Source organism: Balearica regulorum, chromosome 3, assembly GCF_011004875.1.
Source record: "Balearica regulorum gibbericeps isolate bBalReg1 chromosome 3, bBalReg1.pri, whole genome shotgun sequence".
NCBI lineage: Eukaryota > Metazoa > Chordata > Aves > Gruiformes > Gruidae > Balearica > Balearica regulorum.
In genome coordinates, this window is record NC_046186.1 from 51846322 (window position 1) to 51864988 (window position 18667).

At 41.0% G+C, this 18667-nt stretch overlaps 1 protein-coding gene and 2 long non-coding RNA genes across 3 annotated transcripts in view; 2 read left to right on the top strand and 1 right to left on the bottom strand.

Annotated features, from left to right (window-relative positions):
- Positions 1–10286, bottom strand: part of LOC142600976 (uncharacterized) — a 29541-nt gene extending 19255 nt beyond the window's left edge. The window contains exon 1 of the long non-coding RNA XR_012834504.1: positions 10100–10286. This is a non-coding gene — a long non-coding RNA (uncharacterized LOC142600976). The remainder of the gene's footprint in view (positions 1–10099) is intronic.
- The window catches only part of LOC142600977 (uncharacterized), a 523379-nt gene that overhangs the window by 168971 nt on the left and 335741 nt on the right, over positions 1–18667 (top strand). The window lies entirely within an intron of this gene.
- Positions 10480–18667, top strand: part of SLC16A10 (solute carrier family 16 member 10) — a 74536-nt gene continuing 66348 nt past the window's right edge. Inside the window, exon 1 of the mRNA XM_075747902.1 lies at positions 10480–11103. Coding sequence (XP_075604017.1) covers positions 10719–11103 — 385 coding nt within the window. The 5' untranslated portion in view covers positions 10480–10718. The remainder of the gene's footprint in view (positions 11104–18667) is intronic.

The following is an 18667-nucleotide window of genomic DNA, read 5'->3' on the forward strand; positions in this document are numbered from 1 at the left end:
ATGTTTCAGGGATGATGCAAAAAGCTACCAAGACAGCAAGTTGGAACTATGGTTAATGGACAAATATACATTATCCTGAATTCCTCTTTCATTTTCACAGTGAAATGGCTCTGTAGAGCTAAATACAGTGTGGTATTTAGGGAATGCTGTGAATTTTTACAGCTCAGGAGTGATAACTCCCAATGTGGGGAGGAGGAAGGGTTAAGAAGGAGGTTCAAGCTAGCATTACAATTTGGTTCCTAGCTATCATGCTGACTTTGTCAGAAAGGAGTACAGAAGTCCTCATAAATGCGGGGCAAAATGTTTCTTAAATCACCCTCTGATGACCTTTTTACCTCAAGAAGCATAAATAGGATATATCTAGCATTGTGTGGCTCAAAGTTTAGTTGCCCTGATGTGAGACTGAGGGCTGAAGGGAGCAAAGAAGAAAAATTAGTGGGAAGAGGAACTTGAGTCCTGCCAAAAAGGCTGGTTTGCTTTTAAACATGCAATGTTTCAGACTGACTGAAATACTGTGTTTTACTTTCCAGTCATATTGACATGATCAAACTGTAATGAGAGAACGAATTCCTAGACTGAGAGTGTGATTAACAGTTTTTAGGTCGAGGTCCTTGCCCAAGCTATTGCAGACAGACCAGAAGCCTGCGACCTCCGCCTTTGTACTTCTATCGTTAGCGGCCAGTGGTCTGTGAAATCCCGAGTTAGGAGCCCTCTCATTGTCAAAAAAGAAAGTGCTTTCTTGAGTCTGTACCACCAGAAACAAGCCAGTCAAAGCGGAAATGTGGAGGGGCTGTCTGGCCTCGGGCTTCAAAGGAAGCCCGGGATTTGCTGGTGGTGAATAGTTTAAGTAGACTGCAGGGACTATGTTCAAAAGTTTGTTTAAAAACAAACAAACCAACCTGTAACTCTTACATGTTCATGGGTAAGAAATTCCTGTACTAAGCCTGTGCCCCTTGCTTTAACACCAAAGTCATTTCTGGAAACTGTTGTTAGGAACCAGGAAGGTAGACTCAGAAGGAATTTATCTAAGTAATTAGGAGGGTTGGTTTGGGGGTAAGAGACAGAAGAGACTCACAGTGGCAAGAATGAAGTTAAACATGGGATCTGTACCTGGAAATTTGCTTGAGAAATCCAGAGTTATCAACACTGGGTCTATCTGCATCAGCAGGTCTTAGAAATGCGGGAGATTGAGGTTGGACGCAATCACAACAAATCGATGTCTAACCAGAGAACAGAAATCAACCCACCTGTGACAATCAGTGCTTCCAGTTAATATCTCATACATATATTGCTCCCAAAACGGAGCTTGACATCTTGTCTTTATAAGAAGCACACATCTTGGTTAGAAAAAATCAGAAGTCTAACTCTCTCCCATTGCTCTTGCATATGAGGAAAAGCAAAATGAGAAAAAATGGCAATTGAATTCCCTTGTAGGTTACCCTGAAGTATCAGTGCTACTGTGAAAGCTGAAGTCAAACACAAGGTTGGGGTTTTATGATCATGTCTTTAATTCCTGGCTATGATTGGATTAATTGCACAACCAGAAATCTGCTTTTTCCAACTGATAGCCTTGCAAAGGCATACTGGAAACAGAAAATAGTGTGTACTTTGGCTGAGGTATTACCAGCCATAAAGATCTGGCAACTGCATCTTGCGTAACAATTTTGCTAATTATATTTAAATTGGAGTGAATCAACCCTTCTAAGACTGAATAAAGAACAACTTTATTTCTCCCAAGGAGAAAAGCAGATAGGAGACTGGATTTATTCAGGTGAGCAGGTTTTTAACAAGTGTTTCCACACTCATATTTAACATTACTTTATACCCATTCGTAAAGTAAAAAATGGTCTAAAGTTAAAGCTCTGTAGTTATTCCACAACAGTTCATATGTGAACAGTGTAATTTTTTTTCTTCTTGTTCAACTTTTTCCACCATATGGTAAGCTAATTGTTGAAAAAATAAACCCTCTTCTATATGTGGATATACATCGGTATGTATAAGAAAAGGCTGGTACTCCTTTAGCTTCTGCTTTTTTACTGACTGGTGGCAGTACATCAGGTATCCTGCAGAAGTACAATTAGCAAAATGCCTTAAGATCAAAGAAACTACAGAATTACAATGTCTGGGAACAAAGTGGGTCGTAAAAGGTCAGAAAACATTCTTTCTGTAAAAATAAAGGTCCCGGGTTATTTTTAAGATCGCCTCCTTATGTCAGTGGTGACTTTCTTAGCAAGAATACTAGGCATGTTTGGAGAATGATACAGAAAGCTGAGATGACTTAATGATTAATAATGCTATTCTCCATAGCAAATCTACCTCAAATAGAAGAATTGTACATCATTTAGTACACAGTTTTCATGCCCATTCAGTAGCATTATAGGTCTTAGTAATTGTAAAATCCTGTTGGTACACAGTAGTATCCTGCAGTAAATTGTAATTATCATACTGCTGCTTGTGTAGGGTTATAAATCAGATTCCTAAGTGTTTAGGAATGTTCATGTGGTTTAAGTGGCTTGGGTTTATAATATCTTATTGCTTATTTGGCCCAATTTGAGCACATGATCTTTCCCTTAAAGGGTGGTACTCTGTGTATTATATTGTTCAAACAGTTGGCAACTTCTTAAAGGTTTAGAAGATGCTACTTGAAGAGCTTAGAGGAGTTGAAGGCTTTTAGTAAAATAATTTAGGTGGAGTGTCATTTAATTTTAAATATTACTATCTCAGGGAAAATTTACTCTTAAATAAGATGACCTTGATTTCACCCTGGTGAGAGAAGGAGGGAAGACTCACCTTTTCAAGTGTTTGTAACTAAAATATAGCACACAGCCTGCCTCCTAAACAGTTAGACATTTTATATACTGATTAATTCTGCCTGAAAACTGATACTGCATCTGTTGTGTCATGTATCTGTGATCATATGTTGCTGTAACGCAGAATCTTTTCATAGTCTTTCTTTATAATAATTGGAAGGATCATTATGATGATGAAGCAAACTGATCATTAATTTTATGCATCTTAGGGAATGCAATCTAGGTTTCCCAGAGAGGAATCTTAGTCTATTTGCATTCCTTGAGTTACCACAAATGCTATTTCAGAGGGAGTGCAAATAGCACTTGGGAGCTGCTGAATCAGGACGGTATACATCTGGCTTTCAAGTAAATGCACTATGAATGACCAGCTATTTGGTAACCTGGTAGTCCTTGTGAGTGAAGCTAGCCAGGGGTAGCACGTTGTCCTTCTCAACCTAAGCAATATGGGAGGCAATAATAGTTAAATTTAGGATTCCATTATGAAATTGACCTGTGTGACCATATGCTATACTATAGATCTTTTTTTTCTGTATTAATTTATTTTATTTCTGTATCTAAAGTAAGGGTTATCCCATTAATCTGGTAGGGGTGGATTTTTATCAGAGTATAAATAGAAAGTGCAGGGCCTGTGTGTATGCTTACTTTTGAACAAGTGGTATATTTTTACTTAGCCACTAAATAAATATATATTTAGAGGAAGAGCATTAATATGGAATTTATTTAATTTAAAAACCATAATCCCTGTCAATTCAAGGATTAACTTAGTTCTGCTTTGGAAAGAGAGGAGATATTTGATGGTAGTAACAAGAATTGTTATGTTCATTTTACAAAATACAGTCATTGCAAATTGAATGAGGCATTTCCATATGCCTTTTTTTGAAATCTGGTTTACCCATATTAGCAGATATGGGATGAATTGTGGGTTCAATAATATATTAACGGAGAAAATTGAACTAGATAGGGTATGTAAATTTTGTTCTGAACTGAACTGCAACAGATTGGATTTTTTGCTGTGGGATACACAACTTTAAATTCAGGATTTCAGATAATAGGCAAGAAATAGATGTAGACCTAGCACAATAATTAAAAAAGAAAAAACATTGCCTTTCTGTTACTCTTTCATATATTAAAGAAACTCTTAGCGAATAGAAAAGTGGAATGAAATTAAGGTCTTCTGTGCCAGCTGCAAGGTAACATGCTGTGATTTATCGTAGATTTAATATGTCCTATATAAAGTATGTCAATGCAAATATGCACAACCTGAAAATATTCCTCGATATATTTAGTATTCTTATACTACTCTTAAAATGTCAGGTGTGGGGGTTTTTTTTGTTTGTATTTCTCAACACAAATTGTTCAATTTGCAAAGGTGAGTAGACTTTCTACATGGAAGACTTTGTTAACAGTTTTCATATGCCTTAATATTTGATCTGACTCATCTAGATACACAAATTGGCTTATCTAGTAAGTAAAATGCTGACAGTGTTGTAAATCATATCTTGAAATGGGGCCACTAACACCTGCTAACCCTTGCTATAGCCTTTAATACAGAAACACTTTCAAAGTGACAAAAATGGTGATAAACAAAGTTAATTTAACTTGAATAGAAATTAGAATTCTTAAAAAGCAAGATTAGTGTAATTTCTATTGCTGGTGGTTTGTTACTTAAGTTGTATTGGTGGAGATAATAATAGCTTTTTGCTTTTTGGGCTTTTTGCAACCTGAAAAGTCAGTTGAGTAGCAACTGAGCTGACAACCAAAATCTGCTTCTAGACAACAATCAGATTGGGTTTTTTTGATAAAACATTTGCTTCTCTGATGCTCCAAACTTTTGTTGAAAACAAAATTGAGTTCTTGAGCTTGCAAAGGTGGTCTGGAAGATATTAAATCTACGTAAACAAAGGAAGGAACTTTGAGGTGCTTAGATCCTCTGATAATGGATGCAATATGAAATACTTGACCTGGATAGTGGTATCAAATCAAGCCTGAAGACAGCCTAAAACAATAGCTTGAAGCAGTTCCTGCTCATTTGAAAGAGATGTTAACTTTGAAGCTGAATGAGAACGTTGCCAGCAGTGTTAGTTATTTCACTGCCAAGAAAGAGGTGAATGATCATGCTAGGACAATGTATTCTTCATGCTTCCTCATTTAGCAATGGGATCAAAACAAATTCCAGGTTTGGGGTCTGAATAAAAATTATCTTATGATGTTCTTCACCTTAATATCTGAGGATGGGATTAAATTCATCAAATTTTAGGTGCCTAGAGTTCTCACATCTACATCTAAGCTAGTCAACAGGGCTCCTTTAACATCACTTATCTCATCATAAATGTTAATGTTTAAAGTAATTTGTCCCCTGGAATTCCCTATTCTCTCCTACCAACACTATGTAGGTGACCAGCTCTGACCAGATGTTCACAGCAGAAAGAGTGAGAAGGTAGGCTAGAGGAATCCCTCACTGAAAGACTGCAATCAAAACCATACCTTTGTGCAACCAGAGATTGGCAGAGGGTTCATAGAATACAGTTAATGAGTACCACTTTCTTCCACTTGCCTACCTTTAATAATAGCAGTTGTATGTTAACTATGTCCCAGATGACAGCCTGTCAAGTTCCATCAACACTTTGTTGAAGAAAAAAATAAATCTGAATTTAATTTGTAAAGGAGCCAGACCTGAGCCATAACCCATGCTTTAGGTCTGGAACTGTTATTTTAAATAAATGTAGGAGTGGGAATCAGACCTGTTGCTTACTCCTAGCTTCACTAGTTAGACATTTAGGCTACTCTCTTTCCCTCTCTCATTCTGCTTGCTTTTCTCTTTAGAAAGGACAAAAAATGAAAATTCTCCAGCGATTCGTGAAGTAGAAGGGAACTGATACCTTGACAACTAATAGCCCCTTGGGAAACTTCTACCGTAGCTATTACCAAATGCTAAAACAAAGCTTAGATGCTCCCTATGGTCCTCGCAGTAAACAAGTAAAATCTGTGCTTTTTATCTTTGAAAATGTGACTCATTTACTTCAGCAGTGAGACGCAGTCCCTGTACTTCATACGACTCAGCTGGAGCCCAGTCTGAAACATCAGTAGAACATCCTGTCTGGCTGAGAGATGCATAAACACTGCTTACTGAATGGGATTTAATCTAATGTTGATCTTCACGCAGTTGGTGATACCATATGTTTTTCTGTTATAATGGTTATCCTGTTTATCTCATCTTTCTGACTTAAAGTCAAATCCTACTGTTGAATAGGTGCATTATTAATCCTAGCTGAAAATTAAACAACAAAATGGCTTAATCGTTAACATCATGCATTAGTCTAAGTGGTCACACAATTTTGTGTTAGCCTCACGTCCTCTCTGTATAGCGCCTATCTTTCTTGGTTTTGCATCTATTGTACCACTTGTTGCAAATTTTTGGCAAAAAGTTAGGCATTTTGCTGAAGACCGTTTTTTTTTTAGATGATGTAGGCATATCCTTTTCATTGACTACAGTGCAAATTCTAATCAGATCAACAGAAGAAGGAAGAATTAAACACTCTGAACATGTACTCTTCAGGCTTGGCATCCCGTCCACTTTAACTTTGCAGAATACTACATAATTTTGAAATGCTCTTCAAATAAAATGATTTATGGGAAAAGCTGTCTTGGTGCATCACTAACAGCATACTTCAACTATATAGGTAATTTATGTTAAAGTAGTTGGCAATCGAAACATTCCTCGTGGTTGAAAAAAAATGCTGTATATGAGAGCTACTGAAGTATGGGTCTATTTTCAATTGTTTGTGAGAAAGTGAGTGACTGTTTAATAAGGAGCTGGCTGGAATTTCAGAGAGGGTTGCAGAAGATGCCGTTACCTGATCTGTGGCTTTGGAGAGCCCACAAATGACAGGTCAAATTCCTCCTTTGGCACTGGCATTTTATATATTGATCCTAAAAAAGGCATAACCTAAGTGCCACCACAGCAGATATCTATTGGAAGCATTATGTCTTTTGCATGCACAATTGCTGTGCATTTGTTTTATCAGCTGTATGGTATTAATAAAACACATAAAGTGAATAAATCATTATCGACAGGAACAAATCTTAGACAAACCCAAGGTGTTTCTCACATCATATTTCTCAGCTTATCCATTCTCAGCTGATTTTTTTTCACTTTGCTCTCTGTTTTGGTGTTGGTTTTATGATTTTTTTTTCCTTGCTCATAACAATTTAGCTGAAATAGATACAGTTACCTGTACACAAGGCTGTAATCTCTTTATTTCCATTATCTTTATGGCAATTCTCTCATGTCTGTCTTCCTTCTTTTTAAACTATTTTTCTTGTGATCATGCAGGGCTCAAATAACAGAGCTACAAAGGTGGCTTTCCCTTTACATAGCTTTCCAGAGTTCTGTTTTGTTTGGTTTGTTTTTTGGTTTTTTGGGTTTTTTTAAAATTTCAAGTAGGGTTTTTTTTATTATTTGATTTTAGAATGATTTTATTGTGAATTATTTGGGTGAAAAAAACTTTAGAAATCAAACTGAAGTCAAACCTGTCCATATTCTGTTTGCAAAGTACATTTTCTGTGGAAGGTGGGGATTGAAAATTATCTGACTATGAAGAATGAGCCTTTATTGTTCTTGTTCTTGGGAACTACTAGGGAAATAGCTGAGATCTCAAGAGACCTCTCTTGAAAGGGAAGAGACTAAGTTCTTGACAGGAGCAGCATGTACCAAAATGCAAAGAGGTACAAAGATTCCCTAGATATCTACTTAAGGACTGTAAAGGAAGGCCCCATGTGCCCTAAGTTTTCTATAATATAAACTTTTTTTTTTCCTTTTAGTTTAGATAAACAGCAATAGGACGATAAGATACAGAATACTAAAGGAACATGCAGAATAATTATAGCCATCAAATTTATAAAAATCGTATGTACCGGAGAATCAAATTTTGTGACTCTCCATTCCCAACAATGTGAGGAGAAAGGGAAAACAGTTATTTCATACTAATCAGAGGATAAGAAACACTTAACAACTAGAAAACAGCATCTATTTTTAAAAATGCTAGAAGTAGAAGTTGCACACAGTATGTTCACAATATTTAAAAAACCCCAACATCCTTTATCTTAAAAAGGCGGCGGGGGGGTGGAGAGAGTCATTACAGTGTTTATGGGAAACAGGGAAATGAAACTGCAATACATAAATATTACGTTGAAAGACACGCGGAGAAGGAATTAGTCTTGTGCTTAACTGAACACTGTCCAAACCAGAAAAAAATGTATAGTTCTTCCCTCAAGCTGATCTGATGATTCATCATACAGTTCACAGGCCCCTGTTCAGGAAGGCAGCTGAAGTAATCTGAGGAATCTAACTAAAAGTTAGAAACACATTGCAGAACCGAGCCCCTTCTGATCAGTCATATTAAGATCCAATATTGGATTTTGCCATTGTTTATTCCTATGCAACAGAAAGTTTAATTAAGTTAATCACTGCTGGCAAACATAATGAAGATTGAATCTGGTTCCAAAAAAGGTTCACTCTGTCATAACCATTCAAAAATATTATATTATGGTGGGCGAAGCTTGATTTATTATAAGAAAGCTCAATAGATTTGGACAATAGCCTCCGGACAATGACTTGCTGGAGAGTGTCAAGTGTTAACTTTTGTATGTTAAATTGCTTACGAAATGTTCTCAGCATATTTAAGCTTATGATAGGCTTGGGGGTTTTCATAAGCATTAAAACTTGTTCCTTGGGGGGAACAGATGTGTTTTTCAATGGTCGGCCAAAAGTTCTTTCTTTGCTTTGATGATTATTATGCATTTCATACAGCTATATTGTGTTTTGCTATGGGCTTTTATTTTTTCCGTATTCTACTGCTGGTGTGTGTGTAATGTTTTTATGTTTAACTTAGATGGGCATGGGTAACACAACAAAGGGAACATGCAGAAAGATTAGTGCATCTATAAAATGCACTTCATTATTATCATAAATGTATCTGTAAAGGTTTTTTTTTTTAAATAAGTTATTTTAAAACAAATTTGAGGACACTAAACAGGCAAAATTGAAAACCCAAAGGTCAATTAATTCTAAAAGCCAGGCATTCTTAAAGCTGACACCACTTCGATGTGCATTATTACACAGGCTTTCTCTATGTCATTGTATCGTTTTCTTTCTTTAGCTATTAATTTTCATGTGGAGAGTGACTGAGTAATTTGTGCTGAACGAGGCATGGTCTTAAGAATCTGTATTATTTTGGACTAAGTTTTGTTTCCCCATGTGGCCACCGGTAGGTAGGAAGGAGAAAGTGGTTCAGGGTCAAAAAAAGGAGGAAGGGGCTTTAACAGGCATGCAGGGCAGTTGGATGGTGCAAGTGATATAGCAGTAGGAGCCCAGGTTCTGAGGGAAGAAATGGGGATGGTGTATGAATGCAAGAGGCTGCTTTGAGCCCTCCAGGTCCCATGGGGAAGGACAAAGTACCCAGATTTAATCTGCTGATCCTCTTCCTCATCAGGCCCAAACTGCTTAAAACATCAGTAGCTGCCAAACACATGAACAGATGTGTGGTTGAGAGTTTGGAAGCAGGCTCACTGGTCAAAAACCTTGTCATTTAACACTCCTGACCTCAGCTTTCCCTATCTTCTCACTTTGCTGGCTGTGGGGAGGAAAGGTCAAGAGTTGGTTCCTCTGTGCAAGTGGGAAACATTTCATGAGAAGCGCAAGTGCAGTATTTTCTCTTCCTTTGAAAAACAAAACAAAACAATCAGGGAGAAACAGTTTCACCATGGTCATCCCTGGCAAAGTGCTAAGGGTGGCCCAAGGGGACGTGGAGAGCTGTCCCAGAGAGTAGCTCCCTGCGGACAGCGGACGCCGTGATGGCCCTGGAGCGGGGCATCTCCGTGCCGGGGCTGATAGCCCCGAGCCCGGGCCCTCCCCTCGAGAGGAAGGGTGGGCGATGGAGAGCTCCCCGGGGACCAGCAAGCGCGGGGAAGGGCCGAGCAAACGGCCGTGAGGGGAGTACAACGGTTGTCAGCATACGCGGCGGGGGTGTGTGTATGCGTGTGTGTTTATGTGTGAGGCGCGGGCGGCGCCCCTCGCTTCGCGTTTTGGGGTGTTTTTTCTTTACTTGGTTGTCATTAGCGAACCGCCGGGGAGGGAGTTTCAGACTTTTCCCTCAGTTCTGGGCAACCGCGGCAGGACACCGCTGGGTGTAACTACCCGGCCTCATGGGGAACGAACTCGGTCTGGGAGCGGGGCCAGGGGCTTGTTTACCGCTCTCCCCGCCGAGGCTAGCCAGGGCAGCGTGCGGTACCTGTGTGTGGAGACTTGAGGCGCTCAACTCCCGCCCAGCGCGAGCGGCGGCGGCCGTTAACCGCTGCCTTCAGCCTCGCGCCCCCCCCCCCCCGCCTCGCCTCCCCTCCCCGAGCGGCAGCGGCGGCGAGGGGCCCCGGCACGAGCGCTTCTCGCTGCCGCTGACACGCCGCGGCCCCGCCCCGCCCCCTCGGTTGGAGGGGGGGCGGTGAGGAGAGGAGCACAGCTTTGCCTCCCTCCCCTTGCCCCCTCCCGCCTCCTTTCCCTCAGCCAATCGGCGCGGAGCAAAGCCCTCGTGCCGCTGACGCCCCCACGGGAGCCCCCCTTTTAAAATAAAGCGGCGGCGGCGGGTCACCCCTCGGCGCGCGGCGGGAAGAAAGGGGGGGCGCGCGCGCGTGTGTGTGTGGGGTGGCCGGGCGCGAGCGGCGAGGCGGCCTCGCGCGCGCACACAGGGACACGGACGGACGGACGGACAGACAGACACACGGCGTGCCGCAGGATGCCCGCAGCTCCCGCAGCGCGGGGTTGAGGCGGGCGGGGGGCCGAGAGGTCGGGAGGAGGAGGAAGGCGGGAGCGGCGCGCGCGGAGGGTCTCGTGCCCGCTCCGAGGCGCGGCTGAGGATGGCGCCGGTGAGCGAGCAGTTGTCGCCGCAGGGCGCGGGGGACCCCGCCGCCGCCCCCCTGCCCGGCCCGCCGGCGGCGGCGGCGGTGGAGACGCGGCGGGAGAACGGCGGCGAGTGGTGTCCCGGGAGCGGCAGCCCGACCGCACAGAGCGGCGAGAACGGGGCCCAACCCCGGGCGGCGACGGAGGGCCCCGGGAGCGCGAGCTGCCCCGAGAGCGCGGCGCCTGAGCCCCCCGAGGGCGGCTGGGGCTGGGTGGTGATGCTGGCCGCCATGTGGTGCAACGGCGCCGTCTTCGGCATCCAGAACTCGTGCGGGGTCCTCTTCGTCTCCATGCTCCAGGTTTTCGGCGGCGGCGAGGGCAAGCAGCTGGCGTTCAAAGCAGGTGAGAGGCGGCGAGGGAAGGGGTCGGGGTGGCTTCCAGCTCTTTCCGCCTCGGGCCTTCCCCAGCCCGGGCCGAGAAGGTGCCCCGGCCGACAGCTCTCGCTGCCAGCGGTGCAGCCGCTCTGGCTGTCAGCGTCCATGCCCCGTAGTGCTGTCAGGGCCGGCCCGCGGCATGGCCGCGGGGGGGGGGGGGGGGGGGGCAGCTGTCCGTCCCGCCTCTCTGCCCGCAGGCAGCGAGACCCCTCGGGGCGGGCAGGAGGGCCGGGCCGGAGCCTGCCCCGCCGCAAACACGTGGGGCTGGGCTGAGTGGCTCGGAAATACTCGTTACATGGAGGCGAAGAGAAGCCCCTCTGTCCTCTCTGCGAGTGTGTGCACCCACAGCCGTGCCCCAGCGACAGGGCTTGGGGCAGAAGGCTCCTGGGGCGTTGGCGGAGAAGCTGCAGGGAGAGAAGCAGGTGTACTCCGCAGCAGTATTTTTAGGCATCTGTCATCGTGCATTATGGGAAAAAAGCATGCTCTTGGTCCCAGAAAGTTTTATTTTCCTGCTGCCCCCGTTAGCCTAATGATTAGTCTAAATGATAAATTAACAATGGGGTATAGTGGCACTTAAAATATGTCAAGAATGGGCTTAACAGTTGCCAAAACCAGCATTTCGATGTGCGGATTTACTGTTGTAACCAACATCTTAAACCTCACCGGTAAAGTTAACGATGTTTACCAAACTCTGAAGACATAACAGTACTATTGCAATCAAATCTGCACTCTGCTATTACTAATCTAAATCATTCTAGACACAAGTACCAATTAATTCAAAAGTTAGCATATATTCTGTTTTATGTAACTTCTTTGAAAAGTGTCTTGTGCTTTGACAGTAAGTTGAGGAAATGCAGTTTTTTGGCTCTCACAATAATAACAAATTAATAATTATAATAACTTTTATAGTAAATAATAATAAAGCTGTCTTAAAAGGTAGCTTACATATTAAAATTAAATATTAAAGCCCCAAACATTCTCTTATGTTTTTGTTCCTTATTAAAAAAAGGTGTTCCAGCTACATAGCCCTGCAGAGGTGTAAGCCTTCTAGGAAACTTTATCAGTACAGAGTGGGATTACATAACTTTAAAAGAGTTTTGAAATTTATGTGTTCCTTAATATTGGGATAAGTGGGCCTAAAATTGAGATGTAGGAGACAAGCTAATTTTCTTCCCCTGACTTAATAACAATATTTTTGTCTGAAGTAGAAAACCAAGGCAGGTATTTAAACCTGAAGAAAGCTGTGGTGGGCACAAGTGATGTGCTCTCCAACGTTTGATCTGTTTGTGGTGAGGCATAAGGTGTATTGCTCAGTGTTCCTCAGCTGGAAACATGGGGAGCTGTGTATGTGTACTCATTAGGCGTGGCAGTGTGCAGGCTTCACGGAAGGGAAATGCACATCCAGAAGTAGGTGCATAGGCTCTTTAGTAGTACGGGAGAAGAATGAGGTTGTTCAGAGGAGGTGCTGTGAATACTTGCACACTGAGTTGGGAGTCACTGGCCAGTTGGAAATGCAGAAGTACATGGGTGGTTGATACTCTGTTGATTCATGGTATGGAGGTGTAATTGTTTTTTCTGAGGATCTGGTTCTCTAGTAATGATGTCTCAAAATACTCTTAGCTAAAAGTCACATTTTTTTCAGTACAAGAAATGGTGCAGTAGTCAAAATAAACAGTAAGAGGAGGATTGAAATTACTATCTCTTAACTTCCAGAAGAGTAATTGCACCGCTGGTGTTTAAGTGAGCTTAATTGTGGTTGTGCTCCACCCATGTTTTTGAAAATTTGCCCAGCTGCAGAAAAGATTGGGGGGGAAAAAATGGAGCCTTTATAGCCTAGTTGCTTTGCATCCTGCTTAGATGAACAGGAAGAGTTCAGAGTCCTGGATGCAGCCAGCATGTCCTATATAAATTTTGGTTTTATTTTGTAAAAACAAATCTACAGCTGCATTTTTGTTTTGCTCTGTCAGATGTGCTCTGGTTTGGGTAATGCAGAGGACACTAATTTTGCTTTTTTAAATCCAAATGGGTTTAAGTTGGGGGGGAGATAGCTGCCTCGTCTAGATGACTTGTGTGCATGAGGAGGACTGCAAATTCAGAAGTGCCTCCTGTAAATTGCAGAACAGCAGATAAAAGGATGTCCTTCCTCTTAACATCTGAAAGTACCCTAATGAGTCTGGGCACCATGAGGCCTAATCAGCAGCTGTCAAACAGGACTTTTTGTTCCTTAATGTTGAACTTCATCTAGAAACTGTTTGTCTGCTATTTTTTTATCTTGTTGAAGATAGGACCAAGAGTGAACTGAATTAAACAAATTCTGATACAATTTTAGCTTGCTATAAAGGGGAGCTATGATCAGAAATGGCAAATTGCACTTAGTGTAGCTCTTATTGAACACTGATGGATTAGCTGGCATGCTGTAGAAAGAAAAAGGATGACTAATGGGATAAAGGTAGTATGATTTTAGAGTTAGAAAAAACCCTAGCCTGATCATTCCCATAGTATTGATTATAGTACTTAATCTAGTTAGTATCTTGTGTTCAGACTGATTGTGACTCGAAACTGATGGTTGAAACAGAGTTTGAGTCAGATTTAATGAATTTGAAAGCTGGGATTTGTAATGGAAGTTTTCTTGCTGTGTGCTTTTCCTTTGGCATACAGAGCTTAATATTCTAATTCTTCTGAAAAAAAATTTTTTTGTAAATATGAAATGTTGATTTTTGAGGGGTCTCTCCTAGGATCCCAGGTGTCTGTGGAATCTTGCAGTTGATCTGGAGGACCACAGAATTCAACTTTTTAACTGCAAGATTGTTTAGCTGTTGCCAGAGGCATATAGGTTGCCAGAGGTTTTTGTGCCTGCTCTTTTGGGACCAGCCAGTAGTTGTCTCTTGCCTGGTGTTTTCCTCAAAAAGAAGAATTAAGTAGACTGTAGTATGTGCTATTTTTGTTATCTCTTAATAACATTTTGTAATCTCTTAACAGTGGATGTCTATCTCCTATGTAAGGCAAAATGGGAGGGGAATTAAGTAATCATAGTATGTGCTATTTTTGTTATTGCTAGTAGATGGATGGATATTATCAGTACGAAAGGCAAAATGGGAGGAGGATGTAGTCAAAAAGTGACTGCCTTGCAGATAAGGAGTGGAAGGAAGCAAAAGTACAGGCAAGGCAGCAAGGCTGTCTCCAGAATGCAGCATCAGCACTGGATAAATAAGATGAATAACTACAATTGACATTGTTGTAGGATTTAGGAGTCTTAATGAAAGAACTTGTGCTATGGGTTATAGACAGTTCACAAATTTCTTCAAGGGACATCTAATCGTAATTAATATTTTTAATGAAAATTTTTGAACATAACTAGTATACAATATTTTGGTATTCATATTAGTAAAAAGTTCATTTCTTTGTTGATATATTACGCTATATAAGCATTTTCATTGTTTCTTTGTATAGCCAACTTTTTTGTTCAAAAGCTAATTGATGCACAGCTACAAAAGAGGAAAAGCCCCCAACATAAGTATAAAACTTCTGGAAAGATGTGCCTGAAGTCTCAGGAAACTACTCCGTTCATTGTTTATAGCGCATTGTGTTTGAGGAACAAGTTGGGTGGAAAAACACAATGGCAATGAAGTACAGGAGGCTTAGTAGTTGGAAATAGGGCAGACCTAGCATGCCTCTAGTGTTCAAACTCAATTGTAGCCTGATTGTCCTTGAAGGAGAAGGATCAGGCCCTGGGGCCAGTCCAGGTTTTGGCAGGAAGAGCACTTGGTTCCTTTCTCTGTTGGTGTTGGCACAGAGGGACGTGGAGCACTGAGCCAGCCCCTGTGTTGTGTTGGTTAGAAAGATCTGGTGTGTGAGCCCCATCTAGGCCTGCGTTGTACTCTCTTCATAGATGCTGCTATTGTATAGGTTTGTGTATGTATGTACACATACCTGTTTTCAAAAGGCAGATAAATGCTAAGATACTAGTGGCAGCAGATAAAAATAATTGGGTTTTATTTAAAAAAAGTAGATAAAATTAGTTCTACTAGTTTAATTACTCCTTGTTCTATGATATACAATGATGGTTCTGTAACTCCACTGGATTATTCTCTGTGTTTGTTCATCTTCACTTGTACAAATAGCCTAGCGCAGTGAGTATATACTGTTATTACTGTTCTGCATCCTCATGTTTGTTTTGAGTTAGTGTTATTAGAAGACATCAGCTGGCCTTAACTGGCTATTGGTGTGTTTGTACATATCTGCCTTGGTTTGTCTTTGTGAGGTGCACCCTTTGGTGATTGCTCTGGCTGTTGGAGTGGTTGGTAGTTCGTTGAGTTGCCTGAACACTGTCAGCACCGTCAGGACTCTTGGAGCTGGATTGCTGTGGGCCCAATAGGGCAGGGAGGAAAATTCTGCCTTTGCTGTTGTATCCAGGCCATAACTCAGATACTGTGAAAATGATGTTGGATGACTACAGAGATCTACATGTGTTGAGAATAAGTGAACCACTACTATATATGATAACTTAATTTTGCTGAGCACAGCTGCCTTTTTAGTTTAACATGACAGTTTGAAGTTGAGAAGCTTTTCCTTTTCTATTTCCTTGAATCTTTTGCTGTCTTCCTGAGCTTAGAGAGAAAAACACCATAATTGGTTTTGTTATTATTTGAGACCTTGTTCTGTAACTGTTCTTCAGAACCACTTTTTCATCTCTAATTCTATGGGATGCAGTTTCCAGTAAATTGGGAAGCTTGGCAAGCTGGAACTGTGTCACATGGCTTATGAGAGAGCAGTTGAGTTTTCTTCTCTCTTTTTAAGAAGAAATAAATAAAATTTGGAACACAGAGGTTATCAGAGCACCAGAACTGTAATTTGTGTGAGGTATAAGAAAGCATGCTACTGTGTAACAGTTTGTCCAATAAAGATGATACTGCAATGAAGGATGTAGTTCCACAAAAACTTGGTCTGATGGGTATCAGTGCTGCTGTAGTGTGCTTTCCTTCCCATCTTTGTGTGGCCATTGAAAACAGTGCAGGGAACCAGCAATGGGAGCAGTTTGGCTGAAAACTAACCTGATGTAAAAGTAACAATTCATTTTATTCAACTGCAGTCATATTTTTGTCCTTTTTTTGACCTGGGTTTGTGATTATAAATGTGTGTAAATGAAGACTCTGGAGTAGTTGAAATTATGACTGGGTCAAACTGGCAAGTTGAAGGTAGTTTTTTAGTGTACTGTCTCTCCTTAGGACAGAATAGTTAATACCACTACTGTTTATGCATACACACATGCATGTATATCTATGCCTCCAGCTCTGGAGCATTTATCTTGTTGATAACTAGTCTGTAGACTGATTAGCCTTGTGCCTGCTAGTTAGGTTGTCTTTTTGTCTTCTTGTTGGAATTCACATTGGTTAGATCTCTTCCTGTTCAAATGCAGAGTAGCTTGCAACAAGTTGCTTGCTTAGGGGGAATAATCTTCCTAATGTGTCTGAAAGCTGGTTACCAGTTTATTTTTGTGGGCTGCTTTAGAGGCAGTACTTCATAGGAATGTTTCATCCCTGTGAAATTAAAATGCTAAAGATGGCTGGCTATTGCCACCACTCTGCATTAAATGTATGTGCCTCAAGTTAGGAGTTTTTGTGCGCTGCCTTTCAGACAAAACTATCCTCTAAAATCTTCTTCAAACAAACCTATCTAAATACTAAGTTTTTATTATACTTTATTAATGAGGTGGAAAGTTGGATGAAAACAAAACACTGTTGAATGTCTTGCAGAGTAATTTGCTGTTAATGTAACCTTAGTTCAAGAGAACTTCATCTTTACTGATATTACATTGGTACAACACTAAAGCTAAATGTAGTTAGTGCCTGCCTGTAGCTGTGCTAATCTAGTTACATGCATCAGAGTAATGAAAGAGTTATTAAACATGAGGTTAAAAGTGTAAAATGTCTTTAAAAAAATAAGTGAAAGTGTTAAAATGAAGCTTTATTTTTGGCTTAGTTCTTATTGATAAGAGAAAGGCCTTGTTTGATTCTTAAGATAGTGTTAAAACTGTTTTCCAGTCTCATCCTTAAATGCCGAATTCTAAATGGTGTATGTATAATCTTTGCATTGAGCACTGTCATTTCTAATTCAAGTAAGCAACAGTATGTGGTTAAACTGTTCTGTAGATGGATGAGGGCTCAAACTTGGGTTTGATTTTCAAATAGCAGAAGAGACTTTTGTCCTTCACTTTGAAGACACTTTATCTAGATGGCTTGCTGGCCTATCATCTGCCATTTTGCTTTCAAAGTGGCTTGGGACTGGTGCGTATATATATTTGCATGCATATCTCTCCTTATGTCTCTTCCTTGGATAAATCTTTCAAGTCTTAACAGTTTTGGTCCATGTGGAACATTTTTTCATACTCAGTTAATGTTATTTCTTTATCACTGTCTCTGTTTCTATAACATTCTGTAATATGGAGAAGAAAGCTACTGTGTGTCATATTCCGAATGAGGCTTTGCTGTTTTGTGGCATGACATGATATACTATGGTGATGCTGTGCTATCTAGTTTGTGTTATATAAATAACCTAATGTTTTTCTTGCTGCTTTTTGTTAATACCTGCATTCAGTGGAGTTTAGTTGACTTTGAAGTTTCCCAGTGTGCATTGCTCCTTACTCTTCAACTTAGTTTTGTTTAATTGGACCCTGTAGTCTGGTCAGTGTCTTCATCATCCATTTTGATTACCATTTTTTGAGGTTCCTCAAATCCCTTCCTGATTTTTGAGTTAGCCTAAGTAACTGCTTTCTAAAGAAGTTGGTAAAATGTGTATGTTTATTAATAGACCCTCTTCTTAGACTTAGCAAGATGTACCAGTGCTTAGTGCTGTTTGCCTATCTGTAAAGAAGATTTCATCTTTTAACTTAGTCTGCTTTGCCTCCAGGCACTTTAAGTTTCCCGATAATATTCTGTCTCTTTTCTCATGATTTGATTTCTTTAGCCTCTTGAGAGATGTGTTGTTAAAGGCCAAGTAGAAGTTTAAATGCTATTGGTCTCTCTTCCTTTTATTCAGTTACTAGTTTTGCATGAAGAAATGTAGTGGACCATTCTCAAACTGTTATAGCATAATTTGTCTATTTACTCTTTTAGCCAGTTTGAGTTAATTCAGTAATTACAGCTAATAACAAAATGGTTACATTGTAGCCTCTTTGCTTGGAGCAACATCTGCCAGAGCAGGCTGCTGAGGACCTTCCCAGTTAGGTTTTGAACATCTCCAAGGATGCAAACTCCACAGCCTTTGTTGCTGACCTGTGCCAGTGTTTGGCCACCCTCACAGTAAAAAAGATTTTTTTCTTACGTTTAAATGGAATTTCCTGTATTTCAATTTGTGCTCATTGCCTCTTGTCCTTTCACTGAATACCACTGAGAAGAGTTTGGCTCAGTCTTTTCATTTTCTCCCCTCAAGTATTTATGCATATGTCTAAAATTCCCCCCCAAGCCTTTTCTTAAGCCTAACCAACTCCACATCTCTCAGCCTCTCACTGTATGTCAGATGCTTCAATTCCTTGA